We start from the raw sequence: 18,675 nt of genomic DNA on the forward strand, positions 1-18,675 counted from the left end.
GAGAGTGTGTAAGAGAGTAAGAGAGATACAATGCATATGTGTATGTGTGTGTGTGTGTGTGAACGTGAGAGAGTGTGTGAAAGAGTAAGAGAGAGAGGGAGAATGTGTGTGTGTGTGTGTGTGTGTGTGAAAGTGAGGGAGAGAGTGTGTGAGAGAGTTAGAGAGAGAGAGAGGGAGAATGTTTGTGTGTGTGTGTGTGTATATGTGTATATATATGTGTGTCTATGTGTGTGTGAGAGAGAGAGAGAGAGAGTGTGTGTGTGTGAAAGTGAGAGAGAGTAAAAGAGAGAGGGAGAATGTGTGTGTGTGTGTGTGAGAGAGAGATGGAGAGAGAGAGAGAGAGTGTGTGTGTATGTATGCGCATGTGTAGATATATATATTATATATATATATACATGTCATATTTGAGTGCGAAAAGATTCTCAAAGCATGGAATATTTACAGATTGTTAGAGCATGAATTGATTACAAATCTCGCATAAACTGATTTTTTTTTCTCTTCCCATTTTCTCTTCCCTCTTTTACCCATGAAATACACAGCATTCTGGACTGTACTTGAGGAATTTGCTGTAGAAATGTTAAATTATTCTTCTGTTTACTTTGTCTGGTGTAGAAAAGTTTCATTGTTATTACTATTATCATTATTATTATTTTGCTTTGGGACTGGCTTGAATGATATTATTTTAACTGAGCTGTTTCACACAGCAAATGTAAGTGTGACATGGTATTTTAAGAATACAGAATACTTTATTATCTCAACCAGAGAAATTCATTTGTGGTGTAAAACACATAAACAATACACGGACATCACAGTCATTCAATATGTATACATAAAAGACATAAAATGCTTAGATGGCAACCCATGTGTACAATAAATAACCACAGTAGACAACAACAACAACAACAACAACAGAAACCTTGAAAAGGTAACTTTGATTAAATCATACATACATCATCACAGCCATACATGTGCAATACAAAAACCAGTTAAAGCACAGGAATAAAATAGGCATAAGACAGCCTACTAAAAGTAGACATCAATGCCTCTCTCCAGACGGCCTCTCGGGAAAGCCACGGGCCCTGAGTTCGGTGCTGGCATGGGGAGGGGGGCTGTCACTGCCAACCCGTCTTCCCCTCCCCTCCCCAGATACCCAGGTGGTGCAGGTGGCCACGGGACGCACACAGCGGGCGGCCGTCACCAAGCACGGCCGTCTGTTTGTCTGGGAGGTGGGTGGGGGAGGAGGGTTTTATTCCAGTTTTTTTGACTCACTTGTGTAAACAAAGTGAGTCTATGTTTTAACCCGGTGTTCGGTTGTCTTTGTGTGTGTCTGTGTGTTCGTGGTAAACTTTAACATTGACATTTTCTCTGCAAATACTTTGTCAGTTGACACCAAATTAGACATAAAAATAGGAAAAATTCAGTTCTTTCCGGTCATCTTGTTTAAAACAATATTGCACCTCTGGGATGGGCACAAAAAAGAAAAAAAGAAAAAAGAAAAAAAAAAGAAGCCTACTTATATGCAAACTGCATTTACTGTTATATTTATATTTTTTGTATTCTCTAAACTTGGCACTTTGACCTCTTATTCTGACACAACAACAAGAGGAGTCATTTTTATCATTTTTTGTTCAAACAGGAACTTCTTTTGCTAAGCATGGAATTTTTATTTATTTTGCAAACATTTTGGTGCAGATAGTAAAAAAGGGAAATTACTCTGTAATTAATGCTAGGGGACTTAATTTATCACAAGTGAGTCTTGAAGGCCTTGCCTCTCTTGTTTTCTTTATGTATCACCTTGCATGGCTTAGATGTCTGGGAGACTGAACAGATGTTTTTGCATTGTCATTGTTGTGTTGTTGTTTTTTCATTGTTATTGTTTATGTATCACTGATCATGACTGTCAGTTTGTCTGGGAGGTAGGGGAGATGTTTTTTGTTGTTGTTTTTCTTTTTTCATCATCATCATTTATGTATCACCAAGCATGGCGGACTGTATTTCTGGGAGGTGGGGGAGACGGGGTTTTTTTTTCGTTTTTTTTTTCATAATCATCATTTATGTATCACCAAGCATGGCCATCTGTTTGGGGGGTGGGGGAGACAGTTTTTGTTCCATTGTTATTATGTATCACCAAGCATGGCCATCTGTTTGTTTGGGAGGTTGGAGAAATGTGTTTTATTTATTTATTATTTTCATCATCATCATTTATGTATCACCAAGCATGCCCGTCTGTTTACATCTGGGAGGTGGGGGAGACTTTTTTTTTTTCATTGTTGGTTATGTGTCACCATGCATGGCCATCTGTTTACATCTGGGAGGTGGGGGAGACTTCTTTCCCCGTTGTTATTGTTTGTGTATCACCTAGCATGGCCGTCTGTTTGTCTGGGAGGTGTGGAAGATGTGTTTTTTTCTCATCGTCATCATTTATGTATCACCTAGCATGGCCGTCTGTTTGTCTGGGAGGTGTGGAAGATGTGTTTTTTTCTCATCGTCATCATTTATGTATCACCTAGCATGGCCGTCTGTTTGTCTGGGAGGTGTGGAAGATGTGTTTTTTTCTCATCGTCATCATTTATGTATCACCTAGCATGGCCGTCTGTTTGTCTGGGAGGTGTGGAAGATGTGTTTTTTTCTCATCGTCATCATTTATGTATCACCTAGCATGGCCGTTCTGTTTGTCTGGGAGGTGTGGAAGATGTGTTTTTTTCTCATCATCATCATTTATGTATCACCTAGCATGGCCGTTCTGTTCGGATGGGAGGTTGGGGATTTTTTTGTTTGTTTGTTCATTGTCATTTATGTCTCACCAAGCGTGGCAGTCTGTCTGGGATGCTGGGAAGATGTTTTTTTGCATTGTTATTGTTTATGTATTACCAAGCATGGTTGTCTGTTTGTCTGGGAGGTTGGGGAGATGTTTTGTTGTTTTATTGTCATTGTTAATGTATCTTACACTTTAGGGGACATGTGCTTTCCTGTGTCAGATCATGCTCCTTGTCATAAAGGCAGAATTAACAATGACCGTGGATCATTGCTTTTATGAAATGTCTCTCTCTTTCCATCCATTAACCCATTCGTCCTTCCATTGATCTGTTACTGCTGAGCTACCTGCCTACCTATGGACAGAGAGAGAGAGAGAGAGAGAGAGAGAGAGAGAGAGAGAGAGAGAGTGTGTACTTTTCAGATTGAATTAGCAACAGTATAAGGTGTGTATATTCTAGTGTGTTTTGTGTTCGACTGAGTTATTGGCGTGAAGTGCTGTCAGAGGTTTGAAAGTGCTATATAAATGTACTATTTTTTTTGTTCTTGTTCTTATTCTTCATCATCATCATCATCTTCTTTTTTTTTTTCTTTTTTTTTTTTACATCATCTTATTCTTCTGCTCCTTCTCCTCCCTCTTCTTCTTCCCAACAGCCTGTGGGGGTAGGGGGGGAGACAGCATTGCCTGGCTCCATGGACAGTGCCCAGCCCACCTTGATCCCCCGTTATCTGGAGGGTCAGGCTGCCGTCACCATCCAGCACGTGGCTTGCGGGGACCTCTTCACCGCCTGTCTCACTGGTCAGTCGTCCATTTTCTTCTTCTCTCTTTTTAATTGACTCACTTGTGCAAACAAAGTGAGTCTATGTTTTAACCCGGTGTTCGGTTGTCTGTGTGTGTGTGTGTGTGTGTGTGTGTGTGTGTGTCCGTGTGTCTGTGTGTCTGTGGTAAACTTTAACATTGCCATTTTCTCTGCAAATACTTTGTCAGTTGACACCAAATTTGGCATAAAAATAGGAAAAATTCACTTCTTTCCAGTCATCTTGTTTAAAACAATATTGCACCTCTGGGATGGGCACAAAAAAAATAAAAAAAAGAAGCCTACTTATATGCAAACTGCATTTACTGTTATATTTATATTTTTTGTATTCTCTAAACTTGGCACTTTGACCTTTTATTCTGACAACAACAAGAGGAGTCATTATTATCATTTTTTGTTCAAACAGGAACTTCTTTTGCTAAGCATGGAATTTTTATTTATTTTGCAAACGTTTTGGTGCAGATAGTAAAAAAGGGAAATTACTCTGTAATTAATGCTAGGGGACTTAATTTATCACAAGTGAGTCTTGAAGGCCTTGCCTCTCTTGTTTTTTTTATTTATCATTTTGTTTTGCCTGCCCCATCATCCGCACCATTTACCAGTGTTAGGTCACCAGGAAGCTACACACCAGAGGAGATCCTGCACTGCTGCTGAGTGGTGTTTAACACCACCAAAGTGACTCAGCAGCAGTGCAGGGTCTCCTGTGGTGTGTGGCCTCCTGGTGACCTAACATCAATGGTTCCTTGTGGACTGCCGACGCTGGGACTGTGACAGACAAACCCGGGTGTGGCCGTGTATGAGCGGCGTGGGAGTAATGCTACTGAAACTGTGCAGATGATGAGGCAGCAAAAGAAAAAAAAAAGAAAAAAGTTCCTGTACTGACTTAACACACACAGGTCACCACATGCCAAACCACCTACTGAAGGTGAGGCAAAATAGTTTATTTCTTGTGACCCCAGGGGGCATTGAAACGTTATATACATACATCTTTTGCACATACCTGACGACAGCAATTGCTTAGTCATTGAGCCAGATTGGATACCGCCATCATGTCCCTCCGACAAGACTCCCCCAAGAATCTGCTGAAACTGGAGACCTTGGGTAATAGGACTCACCCCAATCATGGAAGTTGGGGGTGGGGGGGGACTGAAACTGAAGTCACCACGAGAACAAAGCATGAAAGGCCCTAGAATTTGGGAATGATCCATTTTCCTTATACAATACAATACAGTACAGTACAGTACAATACGTTACAATGTATTACAACACAGTACTTCTTCTTCTGCGTTCGTGGGCTTTTAACTCCCACGTTCACTCGTATATACGCGAGTGGGCTTTTTACGTGTATGGCCGTTTTTACCCCGCCACATAGGCAGCCATACTCCACTTTCCGGGTTGTGTATGCTGGGTATGTTCTTGTTTCCATAACCCACCGAATGCTGACATGGATTACAGGATCTTTAATGTGCGTATTTGATCTTATGCTTGCGTATACACACGAAGGGGTTAAGGCACTGGCAGGTCTGTACATATGTTGACCTGGGAGATCGGAAAAATCTCCACCCTTTACCCACCAGGCGCCGTCACCGTGATTTGAACCCGGGACCCTCAGATTGAAAGTCCAACGCTTTAACCATTCGGCTATGGCGCCCGTCCAACACAATACACTTTACAGACCCACACACCCCCAATGCATACACCCACAGACTATTACTGTCTGTTTTGGACACACACTATTTCTGCACACGAAAGGTGATACAAACACACATCATGTGTATATACAGGCACATGCATACATGATCACAGTAAGAGACTTGAGGATGTGTGTGCGTATTATCATAGAGAGAATTCAGGAGTCTGGATGTGTGTTTTCAGATCGCGGCATACTGATGACTTATGGCAGTGGAGCCAATGGATGTCTCGGTCATGGCAACTATAATGATGTCACACAGGTAAGCAAAAGTATGTGTGCACACACACACACACACACACACACACACACATGCACACACACACACACACACACAGAAGTAGTAGAAGTAGTAGTAGTAGTATCATTATCATCATCGTCATCATCATTATTACCAGTAGTAGTAACAGTGTCATTGTTATTGTTATTATTGTTGTTTGTCACGCTCTATAAGAGAGCGGACTAGAAACCCCCACCCAGCCCAGCACTAACACCCAGACAACACAAACACAGACTACAACAATGCAGGGTTCACATACATTTGTTTAATCACACACCTAGCTTGCCCACAAACAATAACCACAACCCCAGCTGCAACAACACTTAAATAACAGAATGGGTAAATATAACACACACACACACACACACACACACACACACAACCACAAAAAAACCCAGAGCTTTAAATTAAGATATGAAACAAGCACAACGTTGATGATGTAGTGATGATGAAGTAGTGACGACGATGACGAACAGTAAGTGACGACGACGAAGAACGGCGACGACGAACACGAAGAACAGTGACGACAAAGACGAACAGTAAGTTACGACGACGTAGAACAGTGACGACAGACGCGAAGAACAGCGACGACGAACACGAACAGTGACGCCGAAGACGAAGAGCAGTGACGACGAAGACAAAGAGCAGAACACCCAGACAGCTGAGCGCCAGGCCAGAGAACGCTGGCGACGGAAGCCAGCGGCAGGCGGCAGCAGCCAACGGAGGCCTGGACCAAGGAAGTCAAAGGCAGGCAGAGGGGTTCCCGGGGAGACAGTGGAGGGTCAGTGGAAGAGTAGGGAAGTCCGTGGATAAACACGAAAGTGGGAATGCTGAAACCACTGTATATAGCCTATTATCCACTGGTAGGATTCACTTTTGGACAACCCCAATTAAACAACCTAAATGTACCCAGCCCAGAATTCGTAAAGAAAACAAATCTTACAAAATTTCAGTTTAACCCCTCCCTGATCAACACATGGGCTACAGAATAGATCAATTTTACTCAGCTGCGCAATTTCGGAAGTTTAAAAGGCTGACAACAACCACACCCAAGAGCAAGGATAACGGAAAAGGATAAGGGGGGTAGTTTGGAATATTCTTGCTTATGTATCATATATAATACAGTGACACACATACGCACACATTAATAGAACGAATAACTGAAGGGGTTCACAAGGAAGACTTAAATCTAGATTTTACGGTTGAACCCTTTAATACACGTAACAAATATTTTATCACATTCTTATAAAATTTATGTCTAAAAATGCATACGCATCCTACAAATGCACATAAAAGAGCAAAGTATTATATTTACTCAAATATTCGCTCCCTCCTATCTTTCTCTCTCTCTCTCTCTCTCTCTCTCATTCACGGACATGAACACAAGACAGACAGACAGAACACAGGTTAGGACTATCTTTACAGTCTCCTCTTACCTTCCAGAGAGGTACCACTACCCCCAGGCTGGAAGTTCACACAGAGCACACAGAGACCACGACCACTCGGAGGAAACTGATCCCCACTACAAGCGTCCAGACGGGCAAACAGCCCTGAAGAGAGCCAAAGACTGGCACGGCTGCCTCCTCTGACAGTCGCGGGCGAAAAGCCCAGAATCTTGTCATTTGTTGACAAGGAAGAGGCTGATCTCAGTTCAGTGACAGCCTGAACTGAGACTGAGACAGACTGAAAATCTCGTGCAAGCAGCCCAACCCACACTGCTCTCTAGCTAGAATGGGGTGGGTGAACGAGGGGGTTTAGTACTCATATCTGATTTTGTCATGAGATGTGACATTGTTGTTATCAATATTATCAGTAGTAGTAGTATCATTGTTATTATTATCATTCTTAGTATCATCATCATCATCATCATCATTATTCTTAGTAGTAGCAGAAGCAGTAGTATTAGTAGTAGTAGTAGTAGTAGTAGTAGTAGTAGTAATATTCTTCTTCTTATCATCATCATCATCATCATCATCATCATGTGGTACACTTTCAGGCCAAAATTGTGGAGGCCCTGCTGGGCTATGAAGTGGTGCAGGTGTCTTGTGGGGCCTCTCACGTCCTGGCCGTCACCAATGAACATGAGGTCTTCGCCTGGGGCAGGGGAGACAATGGTGTGTGTGTGTGTGTGTGGAGTGTTGTGTTTGTGTATGTGTGTTGAGTGCTGTGTGTGTGTGTGTGTGTGTGTTTGTGTGTGTGTGTTGGGTGCTGTGTGTGTGTGTGTGTTGAGTGTTGTGTTTGTGTATGTGTGTTGAGTGCTGTGTGTGTGTGTGTGTGTGTGTGTGTGTGTGTGTGTGTGTGTGGCTAGTGAGTGTGCGTGTGTTTGTGTGTGTGTGTGTGTGTGGAGTTGTGTCAGTGCATGCTTACTTGTGTTTGTGTGTGCAAGGGAACGACAAAGTGTTGGAGTTTCTGTGTAGCAGACTGCATTGTCCAAAAGACAAAATCAAACTATTGTTTTTTGACAGAAAATTGATGGAAAGTGATCTTCCACAGCTAAATTGGGGTCCAGTCTCCTCCTTCCCCAAACAAAGTGAGGTACCCATTCACACCTTGGCAGAGAGATATGAGGAAAATCAGAGTAAAGTGCCTTTTCCCGAGGACACAACACCATGAGAAAGTGAGGCCTCGAACCATGATCATCGGTGAACACTGGATCAAAAGTCCGCCGCTGAACTGATTCTTCCATGGCATCTCAAATTACAGCATTGCATTAAAAAAAAAAAGTAACGGGTGTGTTTGTGTTGGTAAATGTAACCGTGCATCCTTGCAAGACATTAACCCATTCTACCATGGGGAGTATACTGCCTCAGTAGGCTTCCCTGCCATACTGATGAGGTAAAATGTGGAAAATGTACTGAAATCGACTGATATTTGCCTAAAAAATTGACTTGTGTGGGACAAGCTGGAAGCACTGTAGAAGTTATTTCTCTTTGCTTGTGGTTTATGCATTTGCAGGAACTGTGGAAACTGATTTAATGAAACAGTATTTTGACACACTAGCAGTGCTTGGGTGCAGGGTTGAATGAGTTAAGAACTTTTGAGTGTTTAACTCACTCCGGACGATGGAACGCTATAGCGTTCCTGACGTAAGGTAGCATTCTGGACGACGGAACGCTATAGCGGTTTCGACCATTAAAATTTTTTCCATGTTTTTCCTCATGGGGTAGCATAACAATCGCAGTTACACCGGGCACTGCGAACGTGTCAATGGTCGAATGGAAAGTTTCGTCATCAGATTTCGTGACAACACACTCCACAGCGAGCCAGTGAGTTCAGGACCCCACACGACAAGCTAATCTGCATACGTATCGAAAATGGCGTCGCAGGCAATACAAGTGGAAATTTTTGGAGCAAACTAGATCACAGACAGTGGCTTTTACCACTGCTGGCTGAAGTGATTGAAATGCATCAAACTGAGGGTTTCAACATTGACAAGGATGATGAAGATGTTGAATAAAATATCTGCAGTGAAGAAAGCTACCAGCAAGAAGTTACTGATAGTGACTCAGCTTCTGAGAGCAGTGAAGAGGGAGGGGGGTGGGTGTTCACAGGACGTGAGGCGAGGGGTCAGTGGGTAAAGTACAGTGATTTTCATTGAGTTATTTTATGTTTTGTATTTTTTGTGATTTTTTTCCCTAACCCTAACAAATGGGTTGTCAGTAGGTAAAAAGCAAGGGAGAGAACTATTTGTCCGGAGTGAGTTAACAGACATGAGAATTGTGAAGGATTGTTCCAAATGACAGTAGTGTCTGTTACGCTTAGATGACTATGTATTGATTCAAGGTCCTGACCATGGCGTTGCGTTAAATGTGCAGGTCAGGCCTCTGCTTCTTTCACTTAACTCATTCTACGCCAGGTAGGAGTTAAGTTGTACCATGATTACTTCCCCTGTTGGCCAAGTACAAGTATATTTGTATCAACACACTGTTCTAATTTGGTTTATTCTTGCTTGGTATAGTTAGCATTCTTAGCTGAACTGATTACGGATTCTGGAAGTATGAAAATGAAGCTTTGTTTAACTGACGAAATCAACTTCTTCCTCGTTCACCTCCCGTTAGATGAGCAGCCCGGTGTTCTCGATAAAGGCTGCCGTCCATCGCAGCTCCTCCAGGGTGCCGTACAGCTCGGCTTCCACTGCTGTTGGTGTTAGCCAGTACTTCCTCCTGCATGCTGCATGCGTCGTACAGTCGTGAAGGATGTGGTCGGTTGTCATTGGTCCCTCACCACAAGGGCACTCTCCACTCTGTCCAATGCCAAATTTTTTGTGTGCATGTGGTGGAGCAGGCGGTTGTGTCCAGTCCTCAGGCGGAAGATCTTGACCTGTTCCCGTCATTCCAGCAAATGGTATCTGTCTTCTGGGTTATATTTGGGGTGCTGGCGGCGCCACTTTATTCCTTGCTGTGGCTTGATGATTGTCTTGATTTCATCGTGATGAAATCAACTATTCTCCATAAATTTTTCGCTGTTTTAGTAAACCACCCTACTTTTTACTGCAAGTGGTCTTATGAAGTGCTGGTCCAGGGGAGGTGTAGCAGGCATGTAGCTGTGTGGTAGAATGATTATATATTTAAAAAAAAGAAAGAAAAAAGAAGCAGATGTGGTGTAGTGTAGATGTGATCACTCCTCTTGCTTTGATGTCGCCTTGAAAGTGAAAAAGAGACTGTGTGGGTCCCCCCCCCCCCCCCCCCCCCCTACTCCTCCATTCCCACAGGACGCCTGGGCCTGGGTAACCAGGAGTGCATGGCGTCGCCCCAGCCCGTGGCCGTGTCGGAGGACATCCGGCCCTGCTCCGTGTACTGCGGTGTGGACTGCTCCGTCATCCTCACTCTGGATGGCACGCTGCTCTGCTGTGGCAACAACAGGTGAAAACAGTGCTGCTTCTGGTTACGTCCTTCCCTTCATTGTTAGTGCGCATTGTCGAAAAACAACAACAACACAACAACAAAACAAAAAACAACAACTGCTGTGTCTCATGTTGTCAGTTCTGTATGGAAAATGGTGCTGACCACACACGCGTGCGCACACACACACACACACACACACACAGACACACACACACACTATACAACAAACACACACACACACACACACACACACACACATATACTATACAACACACCACACACACACACACACACACAAAGGAAAGAAGAAGAAAAAAAAAACAACACCATCAACAGCAACAACCAATATTGTCTAAATCAGATACTCTTGATTGTGGTGGTGATGATACCGATGATGGTGATGATGATGATAATGATGGTAGTGGTGGTGGTGGTGGTGCTGCTGCTGATGGTGCTGATGTTGATGTTGATGATGATGATGATGATGATGGTGCTGCTACTGATGTGAATGATGATGATGGTGTTGACAATGATGTTGATGATGTTTATAGTTATGATATTGCTGCTGATGGTGATAATGATAATGATGCTTCTGCTGCTGCTGCTGGTGGTGATGATGTTTACGATAATGTTGATAGTATGATGCTGCTACTGCTCATGGTGGGTAAGAACAGCCAGTAATGATGATGATGATGGTGATGATGATGATGATGATGATGATGCAGGAACAACAAATTGGGCCTGGACGAGATCAGCGGGGAGGGGGTGTTGGAGCGACTGGTGGAGGAGGTGCACATGTTTTCCCCCATCACCTCCGCCCCCATCACCACCCTGCAGGCACAGGGCGTGGCCGTGGGCACCTCACACACCGCGCTGCTCACCGGTGAGTCACACCTTCAGCATAGCGCCACTCACTGGTTAGTCACGCCATGCTGATCGCTGGTGAGTCGCACCTCGCACACAACACTGCTCACTGGTGAGTGACACCTCGCACACAACACTGCTCACTGGTGAGTAACACCTCGCACAGAACACAGCCCACTGGTGAGTAACACCTTGTGCACAACACTGCTCACTGGTGAGTGACACCTTGTGCACAACACTGCTCACTGGTGAGTTACACCTCGCACACAACACTGCTCACTAGTGAGTCACACCATGCTGATTGCTGGTAAGTGACACCTGGCACACAACACTGCTGACTGGTGAGTCACACCTCACGCACAACACTGTTCACTGGTGAGTCACACCTCACACACAAGACTGCTCACTGGTGAGTCACACCTTGCACACAATACTGCTCACTGGTGAGTAGCACCTCGCACACAGCACTGCTCACTGGTGAGTCATACCTGGCACACAACACTGCTCACTGGTGAGTCGCACACAACACTGCTCACTGGTGAATCAAACCACACATGTCGCACAAGTCACTGGTGAGTCACACCACACACGCCACACTGCTGGTCACTGGTGAGTCAATATACTGCTCACTGGTGAGTCACACCTCGCACACAGTGTTGGTATGTGTGTACAGTGACTGTACTCATATCAAGTGTGTTGCCATGCGTGTACAGTGACTGTACTCATATCAAGTGTGTTGCCATGTGTGTTGTACAGTGACTACTCATGTGAAGTGATGGCCTAGAGGTAACACATCTGCGTAGGAAGTGAGAGAATCTGAGCGCGCTGGTTTGAATCATGGCTCACCCACTGATATTTTCTCCCCCACCACTAGACCTTGAGTGGTAGTCTGGATGCTAGTCATTCGGATGAGACGTTTGCAGCATGCACTTAGTGCATGTAAAAGAACCCATGGCAAGAAAAGGGTTGTTCCTGGTGGAAATTCTGTAGAAAAATCCACTTCGATAGGAAAAACAAATAAAACTGCACACAGGAAAAAATACAAAAAAAATGGGTGGCGATGTAGTGTAGCGACACGCTCTCCCTGGGGAGAGCAGCCCGAATTTCACACAGAGAAATCTGTTGTGACAAAAAGAGAAATACAAATACAAGTGTGTTGTCATGTGTGTACAGTGACTGTACTAGTATCAAGTGTGTTGCCAAGTGTGCTGTAAAGTGACTGTACTCATATCAAGTGTGTTGCCATGTGTGTACAGTGACTGTACTCATATCAAGTGTGTTGCCATGTGTGTACAGTTACTGTACTCATATCAAGTGTGTTGCCATGTGTGTTGTAAAGTGACTGTACTCATATCAAGTGTGTTGCCATGTGTGTACAGTGACTGTACTCAATTCAGGTGTGTTGCCATGTGTGTACAGTGACTGTACTCATATCAAATGTGTTGCCATGTGTCGACAGTGATTGTGCTCATATCAAGTATGTTGTTACATGTGTTCAGTGACTGTACTTATATCAGGTGTGTTACATGTGTGTTCAGTGACTGTGCTCATATCAAGTGTGTTGCCATGTGTGTACAGTGACTGTGCTCATATCAAGTGTGTTGCCATGTGTGTACAGTGACTGTGCTCATATCAAAGTGTGTTGCCTTGTGTGGACAGTGATTGTGCTCATATCAAATATGCTGTCTGCACAGTGACTGTACTCACTTCAGGTGCATTGTCATGTGTGGGCAGTGGAGGGCAAGTGCTATACGTTTGGCTCCAACCAGTTTGGCCAGCTGGGCTACGAGAAGGAGTCGCAGGACAGGCGGCCTGCCCTCGTCAAGGTGCTCAGCTCCCACAAGCTGTCCACTGTGGCCTGTGGCGACACCTTCACCATGGCAGTGTCAGATGGTGAGTTGCTCAGGAAGGGTTCAACAAGTCATTCAAGGATCATTCAAGGAAGAATGTGGCAAAATTGTTAAGATGCTCATCTCCTAGTGCAGTGTTCCTGAGGGTCCAAGGTTTGATTCCCCAGGTCTCCCTCCCCCTTTCTCCCAAGATTGGCTGGAAAATCAACCTGAAAGCTTAGTCTTTTGGATGAGACGATAAATCGACGTCCTATGTGCAGCACGCCCTTTTGCACTGATGAAGAAACCCATGCTGCTACTTAAATGTTGCCCTCGAGCAAAATTCTGCCGGAGAAATCCACTCTGATAGGTACACAGATATATCTGCATGCACTCAAGGCCTGACTGTGCATTTTGGGTAATGCTGCTGGTTTGGCATCTGCTGAGCAGATGTGGAGTTGCGTAAATGGATTTATCCAAATGTAGAGACACCTCCTTGAGAAACTGAATCTGAGACTCAGAAAGGGACTGGCAGCCATTGCAAAGTGATTAGCGTCGCGGACTGACAACTGTGAGGATGCGGGTTTGAGCCCCATCTGAGGTTTTGTTTTGTTGTGACTGAAAGTTACCTCCCTTGAATCCCCCCCACCCCCACCCCCTTTTTTTTTGTCAGCCTGTAGCCAGCATACCCAGAGGTGAGAGTGCTTTGGGCTCAAATGGAAAGACTGAGGGCCACCCAGTCGTGAGTCATCCACTTCATGGATATGCATCTTTGAGAGTGTTGCTCAAATCGCCTGATCAACACTGCAGGTGTCTGCATCTCTCAGCCTGGTTGATGCCAGGATATGTTATGAGACTCTGCAGCCTTGTCAAGTTGTCCCAAACCTAGATATACTTTCATAACCATCTAAATATAGAAAATAAAATGCCCCAAATCCACCAACAGAAAAATCATTCAGGAATGTTTGGTTATGGCCATGTAACATTTTCCTGTCTATAAGTATCATAAATTTGAATGTGTTTGTAGTACTTTACACACATATTATTGTGTCGTGATGGGTATATTTACATGTGGGCATTTCTTACAGACACAGACACAGATACATGCACAAAGCGTACACATGCACATATGTATGCATATTCCACTCTTGCAATACCAAAGTAAAATTTAACTCAGAATTTCCAGCAGCTGGAATAGAAAAGGAACTACTGTAATCCAGTATGCTACACCACATCTGTTTAAAGCAACAACAAAAAGAAAGTATATGAAAAAAGCAACAAAAAAAGCAGATGCCTGACCTATACATAAACCCACTGTGTTGGTCAAGTCATTAGAGCCCACTCTAGGTTTGAGTAAAACATTGAAATTAAATGAAATAAGATATATGCGGAGTGTGGAGTGATGGCCTAGAGGTAACGTGTCCGCCTGGGAAGTGAGAGAATCTGAGTGCGCTGGTTCAAATCACAGCTCAGCCGCCAATATTTTCTCCCCCTCCACTAGACCTTGAGTGGTGGTCTGGACACTAGTCATTTGGATGAGACGATAAACTGAGGTCCCGTGTGCTGCATGCACTTAGCGCATGTAAAAGAACTCACGGCAACAAGAGGGTTGTTCCTACCAAAATTCTGTAGAAAATCCACTTCAATAGGAAAAATAAATTAAATTGCATGCAGGAAAAAAAAGAAGAAAAAAAGCGTGTCGCTGTAGTGTAGCGACCTGCTCTCCCTGGGGACAACAGCTCGAATTTCACACAGAGAAATCTGTTGTGATAAAAAGAAATATAAATACAAATACCCAAAGCGGTTAGAGACATTAGAATATAATGAAAATGAAAGATACATAGAAGGCAAATGAGTGAAATAAGATAAGAACTGTATGCACTGAATTTTTTTGTGTGTGTTGTGTCATGCTGACAGCATGCCCTTTCCTTCTTCCCACACTCACACACACACACACACACACACACACACACACACACACACACACACACACATCTCTCTCTCTCTATATATATATATATATCTTTATCATTGGTACTTTTCTCTTGAAACAGCAGGGGAAATATTCTCGTGGGGCAAAAGTGCCAGGGGAAGACTGGGACGGGCGGACGAGGATCCTGGGACACCTAAGAAAGTGGCCATAACTGGGGAGGACCCCTTCAGCATTGTCTCCCTTTCCTGCAGCCATGGAAACACTCTGGTGGCAATCCGACGTAAGTTGCTGCTTTTGTGTTGTTTTGTTTTGCTTTGTTTTAGCTTGTTTTGCTTTGTCTTGTTTCACTTTGTTTTGTTTTACTTTTTTCATTTTGTTTTGTTTTGCTTTGCTTTGTTTTATGTCCTATATCACTCTTTGCACATACACACACACACACACACACACACATATATACACATCACAACGTGTACTCAAACACATGCAGTCTCTCTTGAACACACACACACACACACACACACACACACACACAAACAAAAACAAAAAAAACACATACACACACACACAGAACACACAAAATTAGTGCAATCAATCCTGTTTTTCAATTTAAGTAGCATTTTGTTGAATAAATTAACACACACACACACACACACACACACACACCTCGCACACAAAATTAGTGCAGTCAAACAATTCTGCTTTTCAGTTTAAGTAGCGTTTTCTTGAATAAATTCTACTGTGTTGGGGACAGAAGAAAACAACACCACATTATTATTTTGATGTGTATGTTTTTTTGTTGTTTGATAATTTTCATTTCATTTCATGTTGATGCTTTACGCAAACCTCGGGTAGACCCTCAAGAGCTGACTAGCATGTTGGGTTTGTGCATAGGTCATGCATCTTTATTTTGTGGTTGGTTTCAATTATCTTTAATTGTTCACCAGTACACATGATTACAATGCAAACAAAGACAAAAGAGCATCAACAAAGCTTAAAGCTTATACTGTGCTCACAACGTTGCACTTCAATTTTAACATGATGGCTGATGAACCACGTTATCAGTTGTATCAGATAACATTTATAAACAGTAAGTAATGAAATAATGAAATAAACAAATAAATACATAATATAGTAAAATAATGCTAATATCAATATTAACATGGGATTAAATTTATAGTCACCACATGGTGGTGGTTTGTTTTGTTTTGCTTTTTTTTTTTTTTGACGGGCGCAATAGCCAAGTGGTTAAAGAGTTGGACTGTCAATCTGAGGGTCCCGGGTTCGAATCACGGTGACGGCACCTGGTGGGTAAAGGGTGGAGATTTTTCCGATCTCCCAGGTCAACATATGTGCAGACCTGCTAGTGCCTGAACCCCCTTCGTGTTTATATGCAAGCAGAAGATCAAATACGCACGTTAATATCTTGTAATCCATGTCAGCTTTTCGGTGGGTTATGGAAACAAGAACATACCCAGCATGCACACCCCCGAAAACGGAGTATGGCTGCCTACATGGCGGGGTAAAAACGGTCATACACGTAAAAGCCCACTCGTGTGCATACGAGTGAACGCAGAAGAAGAAGAAGAAGTTTTGCTTTTTGTTTTTGTTTCAGTGTGAATCTGGTATAGTGTATGTAGATGAGTTTGCATGCTTTGACGCCTCCTTGAAACCACCTAGAAAGTGAAACTGAAACCTTACTTTGCATTTCAGCTGTGCAAAGATCTGGCAGTCCTATCGAGTGACAACGGAGTGCTGAACTATTTCACCGAGACCGCTGTCCGTTGGTGACAGAAGATGTACATGGCCATTGCTTCACTCTACACAGGCCCTGTGAACAGTTTGACACTTGTGGTCTGTGTTGAAGATGTTTGAGTAGTGGTCATCATCATCTGACCAGCCTTCGCTGCTGGTGAAACGAGATCAGTGGCCCTTTGTTTTGGAAATCTCTTACCACAGAAATGCAGGCACTGCTCCACTATTAAAGTCTTTCAAGTCTAATCTGAAAACATTCTTGTTCAAATAGTATTTTGAATTATAGATCCTTTTCCATCCCCCCAAAAACCACCTGTGTGTGTGTGTGTGTGTGTGTGTGTGTGTGTGTGTTTGCATCAGTGTGTTTGTGGGGAGTGGCAGGGGTCTCGGGGTGAGGTGGGAGACGTGTGTGTCGTGAGTGATGTTACATTTTTAAAATAGTATTTTCAGTTTGTTTCTCTCTTTTTTTTATATGTATTATATTCCTTTGTCTTATTCATACTAGATGTATTGCTAATGCACTTAGAGTCACAGGGTAAGAGTGATATAAATGCTCATTCTTTTTCTTCTTCTTATTATTATCATCATCATTATTATTATCATTATCACAGAGTTTGAAGTGCACTAACTACTTTTGGTGTACTCACCATTATTTTCTGATTTTGCCGAACAAAAGCAGTGCAATCCCAAGACAGGAAGAAGTCCTAATAGAGCAGGGTAGTGACCGACACCCTGACCTGTAAGCTCCGTCTTTATCCCAGTGAGGTGACAGCTCTTCACTGGATGAGCCTACTCATCGTCAGCAGTTAAAGGGTTAATTGAACTTTTTTGTGCGTGAATTTACACTTGAAATCGAAAACCAGAATGAGAGCTTGCGTATGACCGGAGTGATGTGAGGCTAACATCGATGTTCTGCTTGAAATGAATGGGACATCATCTCTGTCTGCTGTTGCTGTTGTCTTATTCATTTATTTATTTATTATTATTTTATTATTATTATTATTACTACTACCTTTTTTATATTATAGTTATTATTTATTTATTTATTTATTTATGTAAGCTTATCTATTATTTATTCACCTTTTTTTTTCTCAAGGCCTGACTAAGCGCGTTGGGTTACGCTGCTGGTCAGGCATCTGCTTGGCAAATGTGGTGTAGCGTATATGGATTTGTCCGAACGCAGTGACGCCTCCTTGAGCTACTGAAACTGAAACTGAAACTGTTGCCTAGGTTTGGAAGGCTCTCAAGGCATGAATTTATGTGCAGGTCAGGCATTTGCTCTTTAATTTTTTTTTTTTTTTTTTTTTCCAAAAAGCAGACATGTAGTGTGTATGGATCAGTCCACACGCTTTGACGTCTCCTGGAAAGTGGAAGTGAAAGTGAATTCAGCAAGGGAAAAGATGTTTGTTACTGAAACTGTGGGGCAGCATTGTTCCAAGGCCCAGAGACAGTGTGATAACTCGTGGACCAGTTTTCACTGTTGCTGTGTGCATGTTTTGTAGGCAGTGGTGGATCTCAAGACTGCTTGATGAGAGACTGTTTTGTTCTTTCGATTGGTGTCAATTTCTGATGTTGTGGCCAGAATCATGTTTTATTTGTTGTCTGCCAGCCCTTCAGCTGTTAAACACACACACACATGCATGTGTGTATGTATGCATGCACACATGCATGCATGCACACACACACACATAATTGTGTGTGTGTAACTATTTTTTAAAAATTAATTTGTTTATTTATTTATTTATTTTATCTGTTTAATTAATTAATTAATTAATTAATTAATTCATACACAATTAACTTTCCCTCTCTCACCTCCACACATACAGAGAATCTCAGGCTTTCATGGGTAACTGCATTGATTATTGATTTTACCTTGACCTAAGTGTTAATATCAACTGTGCTGCCTTCATC

The 18,675-nt window shown here is 42.9% G+C and overlaps 1 protein-coding gene across 1 annotated transcript in view; it reads left to right on the forward strand.

The window, feature by feature from the left end:
- The window catches only part of LOC143280060 (serine/threonine-protein kinase Nek8-like), a 32,262-nt gene extending 14,460 nt beyond the window's left edge, over window positions 1-17,802 (forward strand). The window contains exons 9-17 of the mRNA XM_076584553.1: window positions 1,054-1,226; window positions 3,409-3,553; window positions 5,448-5,524; window positions 7,539-7,656; window positions 10,254-10,404; window positions 11,112-11,269; window positions 12,985-13,143; window positions 15,134-15,292; window positions 16,723-17,802. Coding sequence (XP_076440668.1) covers window positions 1,054-1,226; window positions 3,409-3,553; window positions 5,448-5,524; window positions 7,539-7,656; window positions 10,254-10,404; window positions 11,112-11,269; window positions 12,985-13,143; window positions 15,134-15,292; window positions 16,723-16,754 — 1,172 coding nt within the window. The 3' untranslated portion in view covers window positions 16,755-17,802. The remainder of the gene's footprint in view (window positions 1-1,053; window positions 1,227-3,408; window positions 3,554-5,447; window positions 5,525-7,538; window positions 7,657-10,253; window positions 10,405-11,111; window positions 11,270-12,984; window positions 13,144-15,133; window positions 15,293-16,722) is intronic.
- The last annotated feature ends 873 nt before the right edge of the window (window positions 17,803-18,675 follow it).

The sequence above is a fragment of the Babylonia areolata genome, chromosome 3 (assembly GCF_041734735.1).
Source record: "Babylonia areolata isolate BAREFJ2019XMU chromosome 3, ASM4173473v1, whole genome shotgun sequence".
Lineage (NCBI taxonomy): Eukaryota > Metazoa > Mollusca > Gastropoda > Neogastropoda > Buccinidae > Babylonia > Babylonia areolata.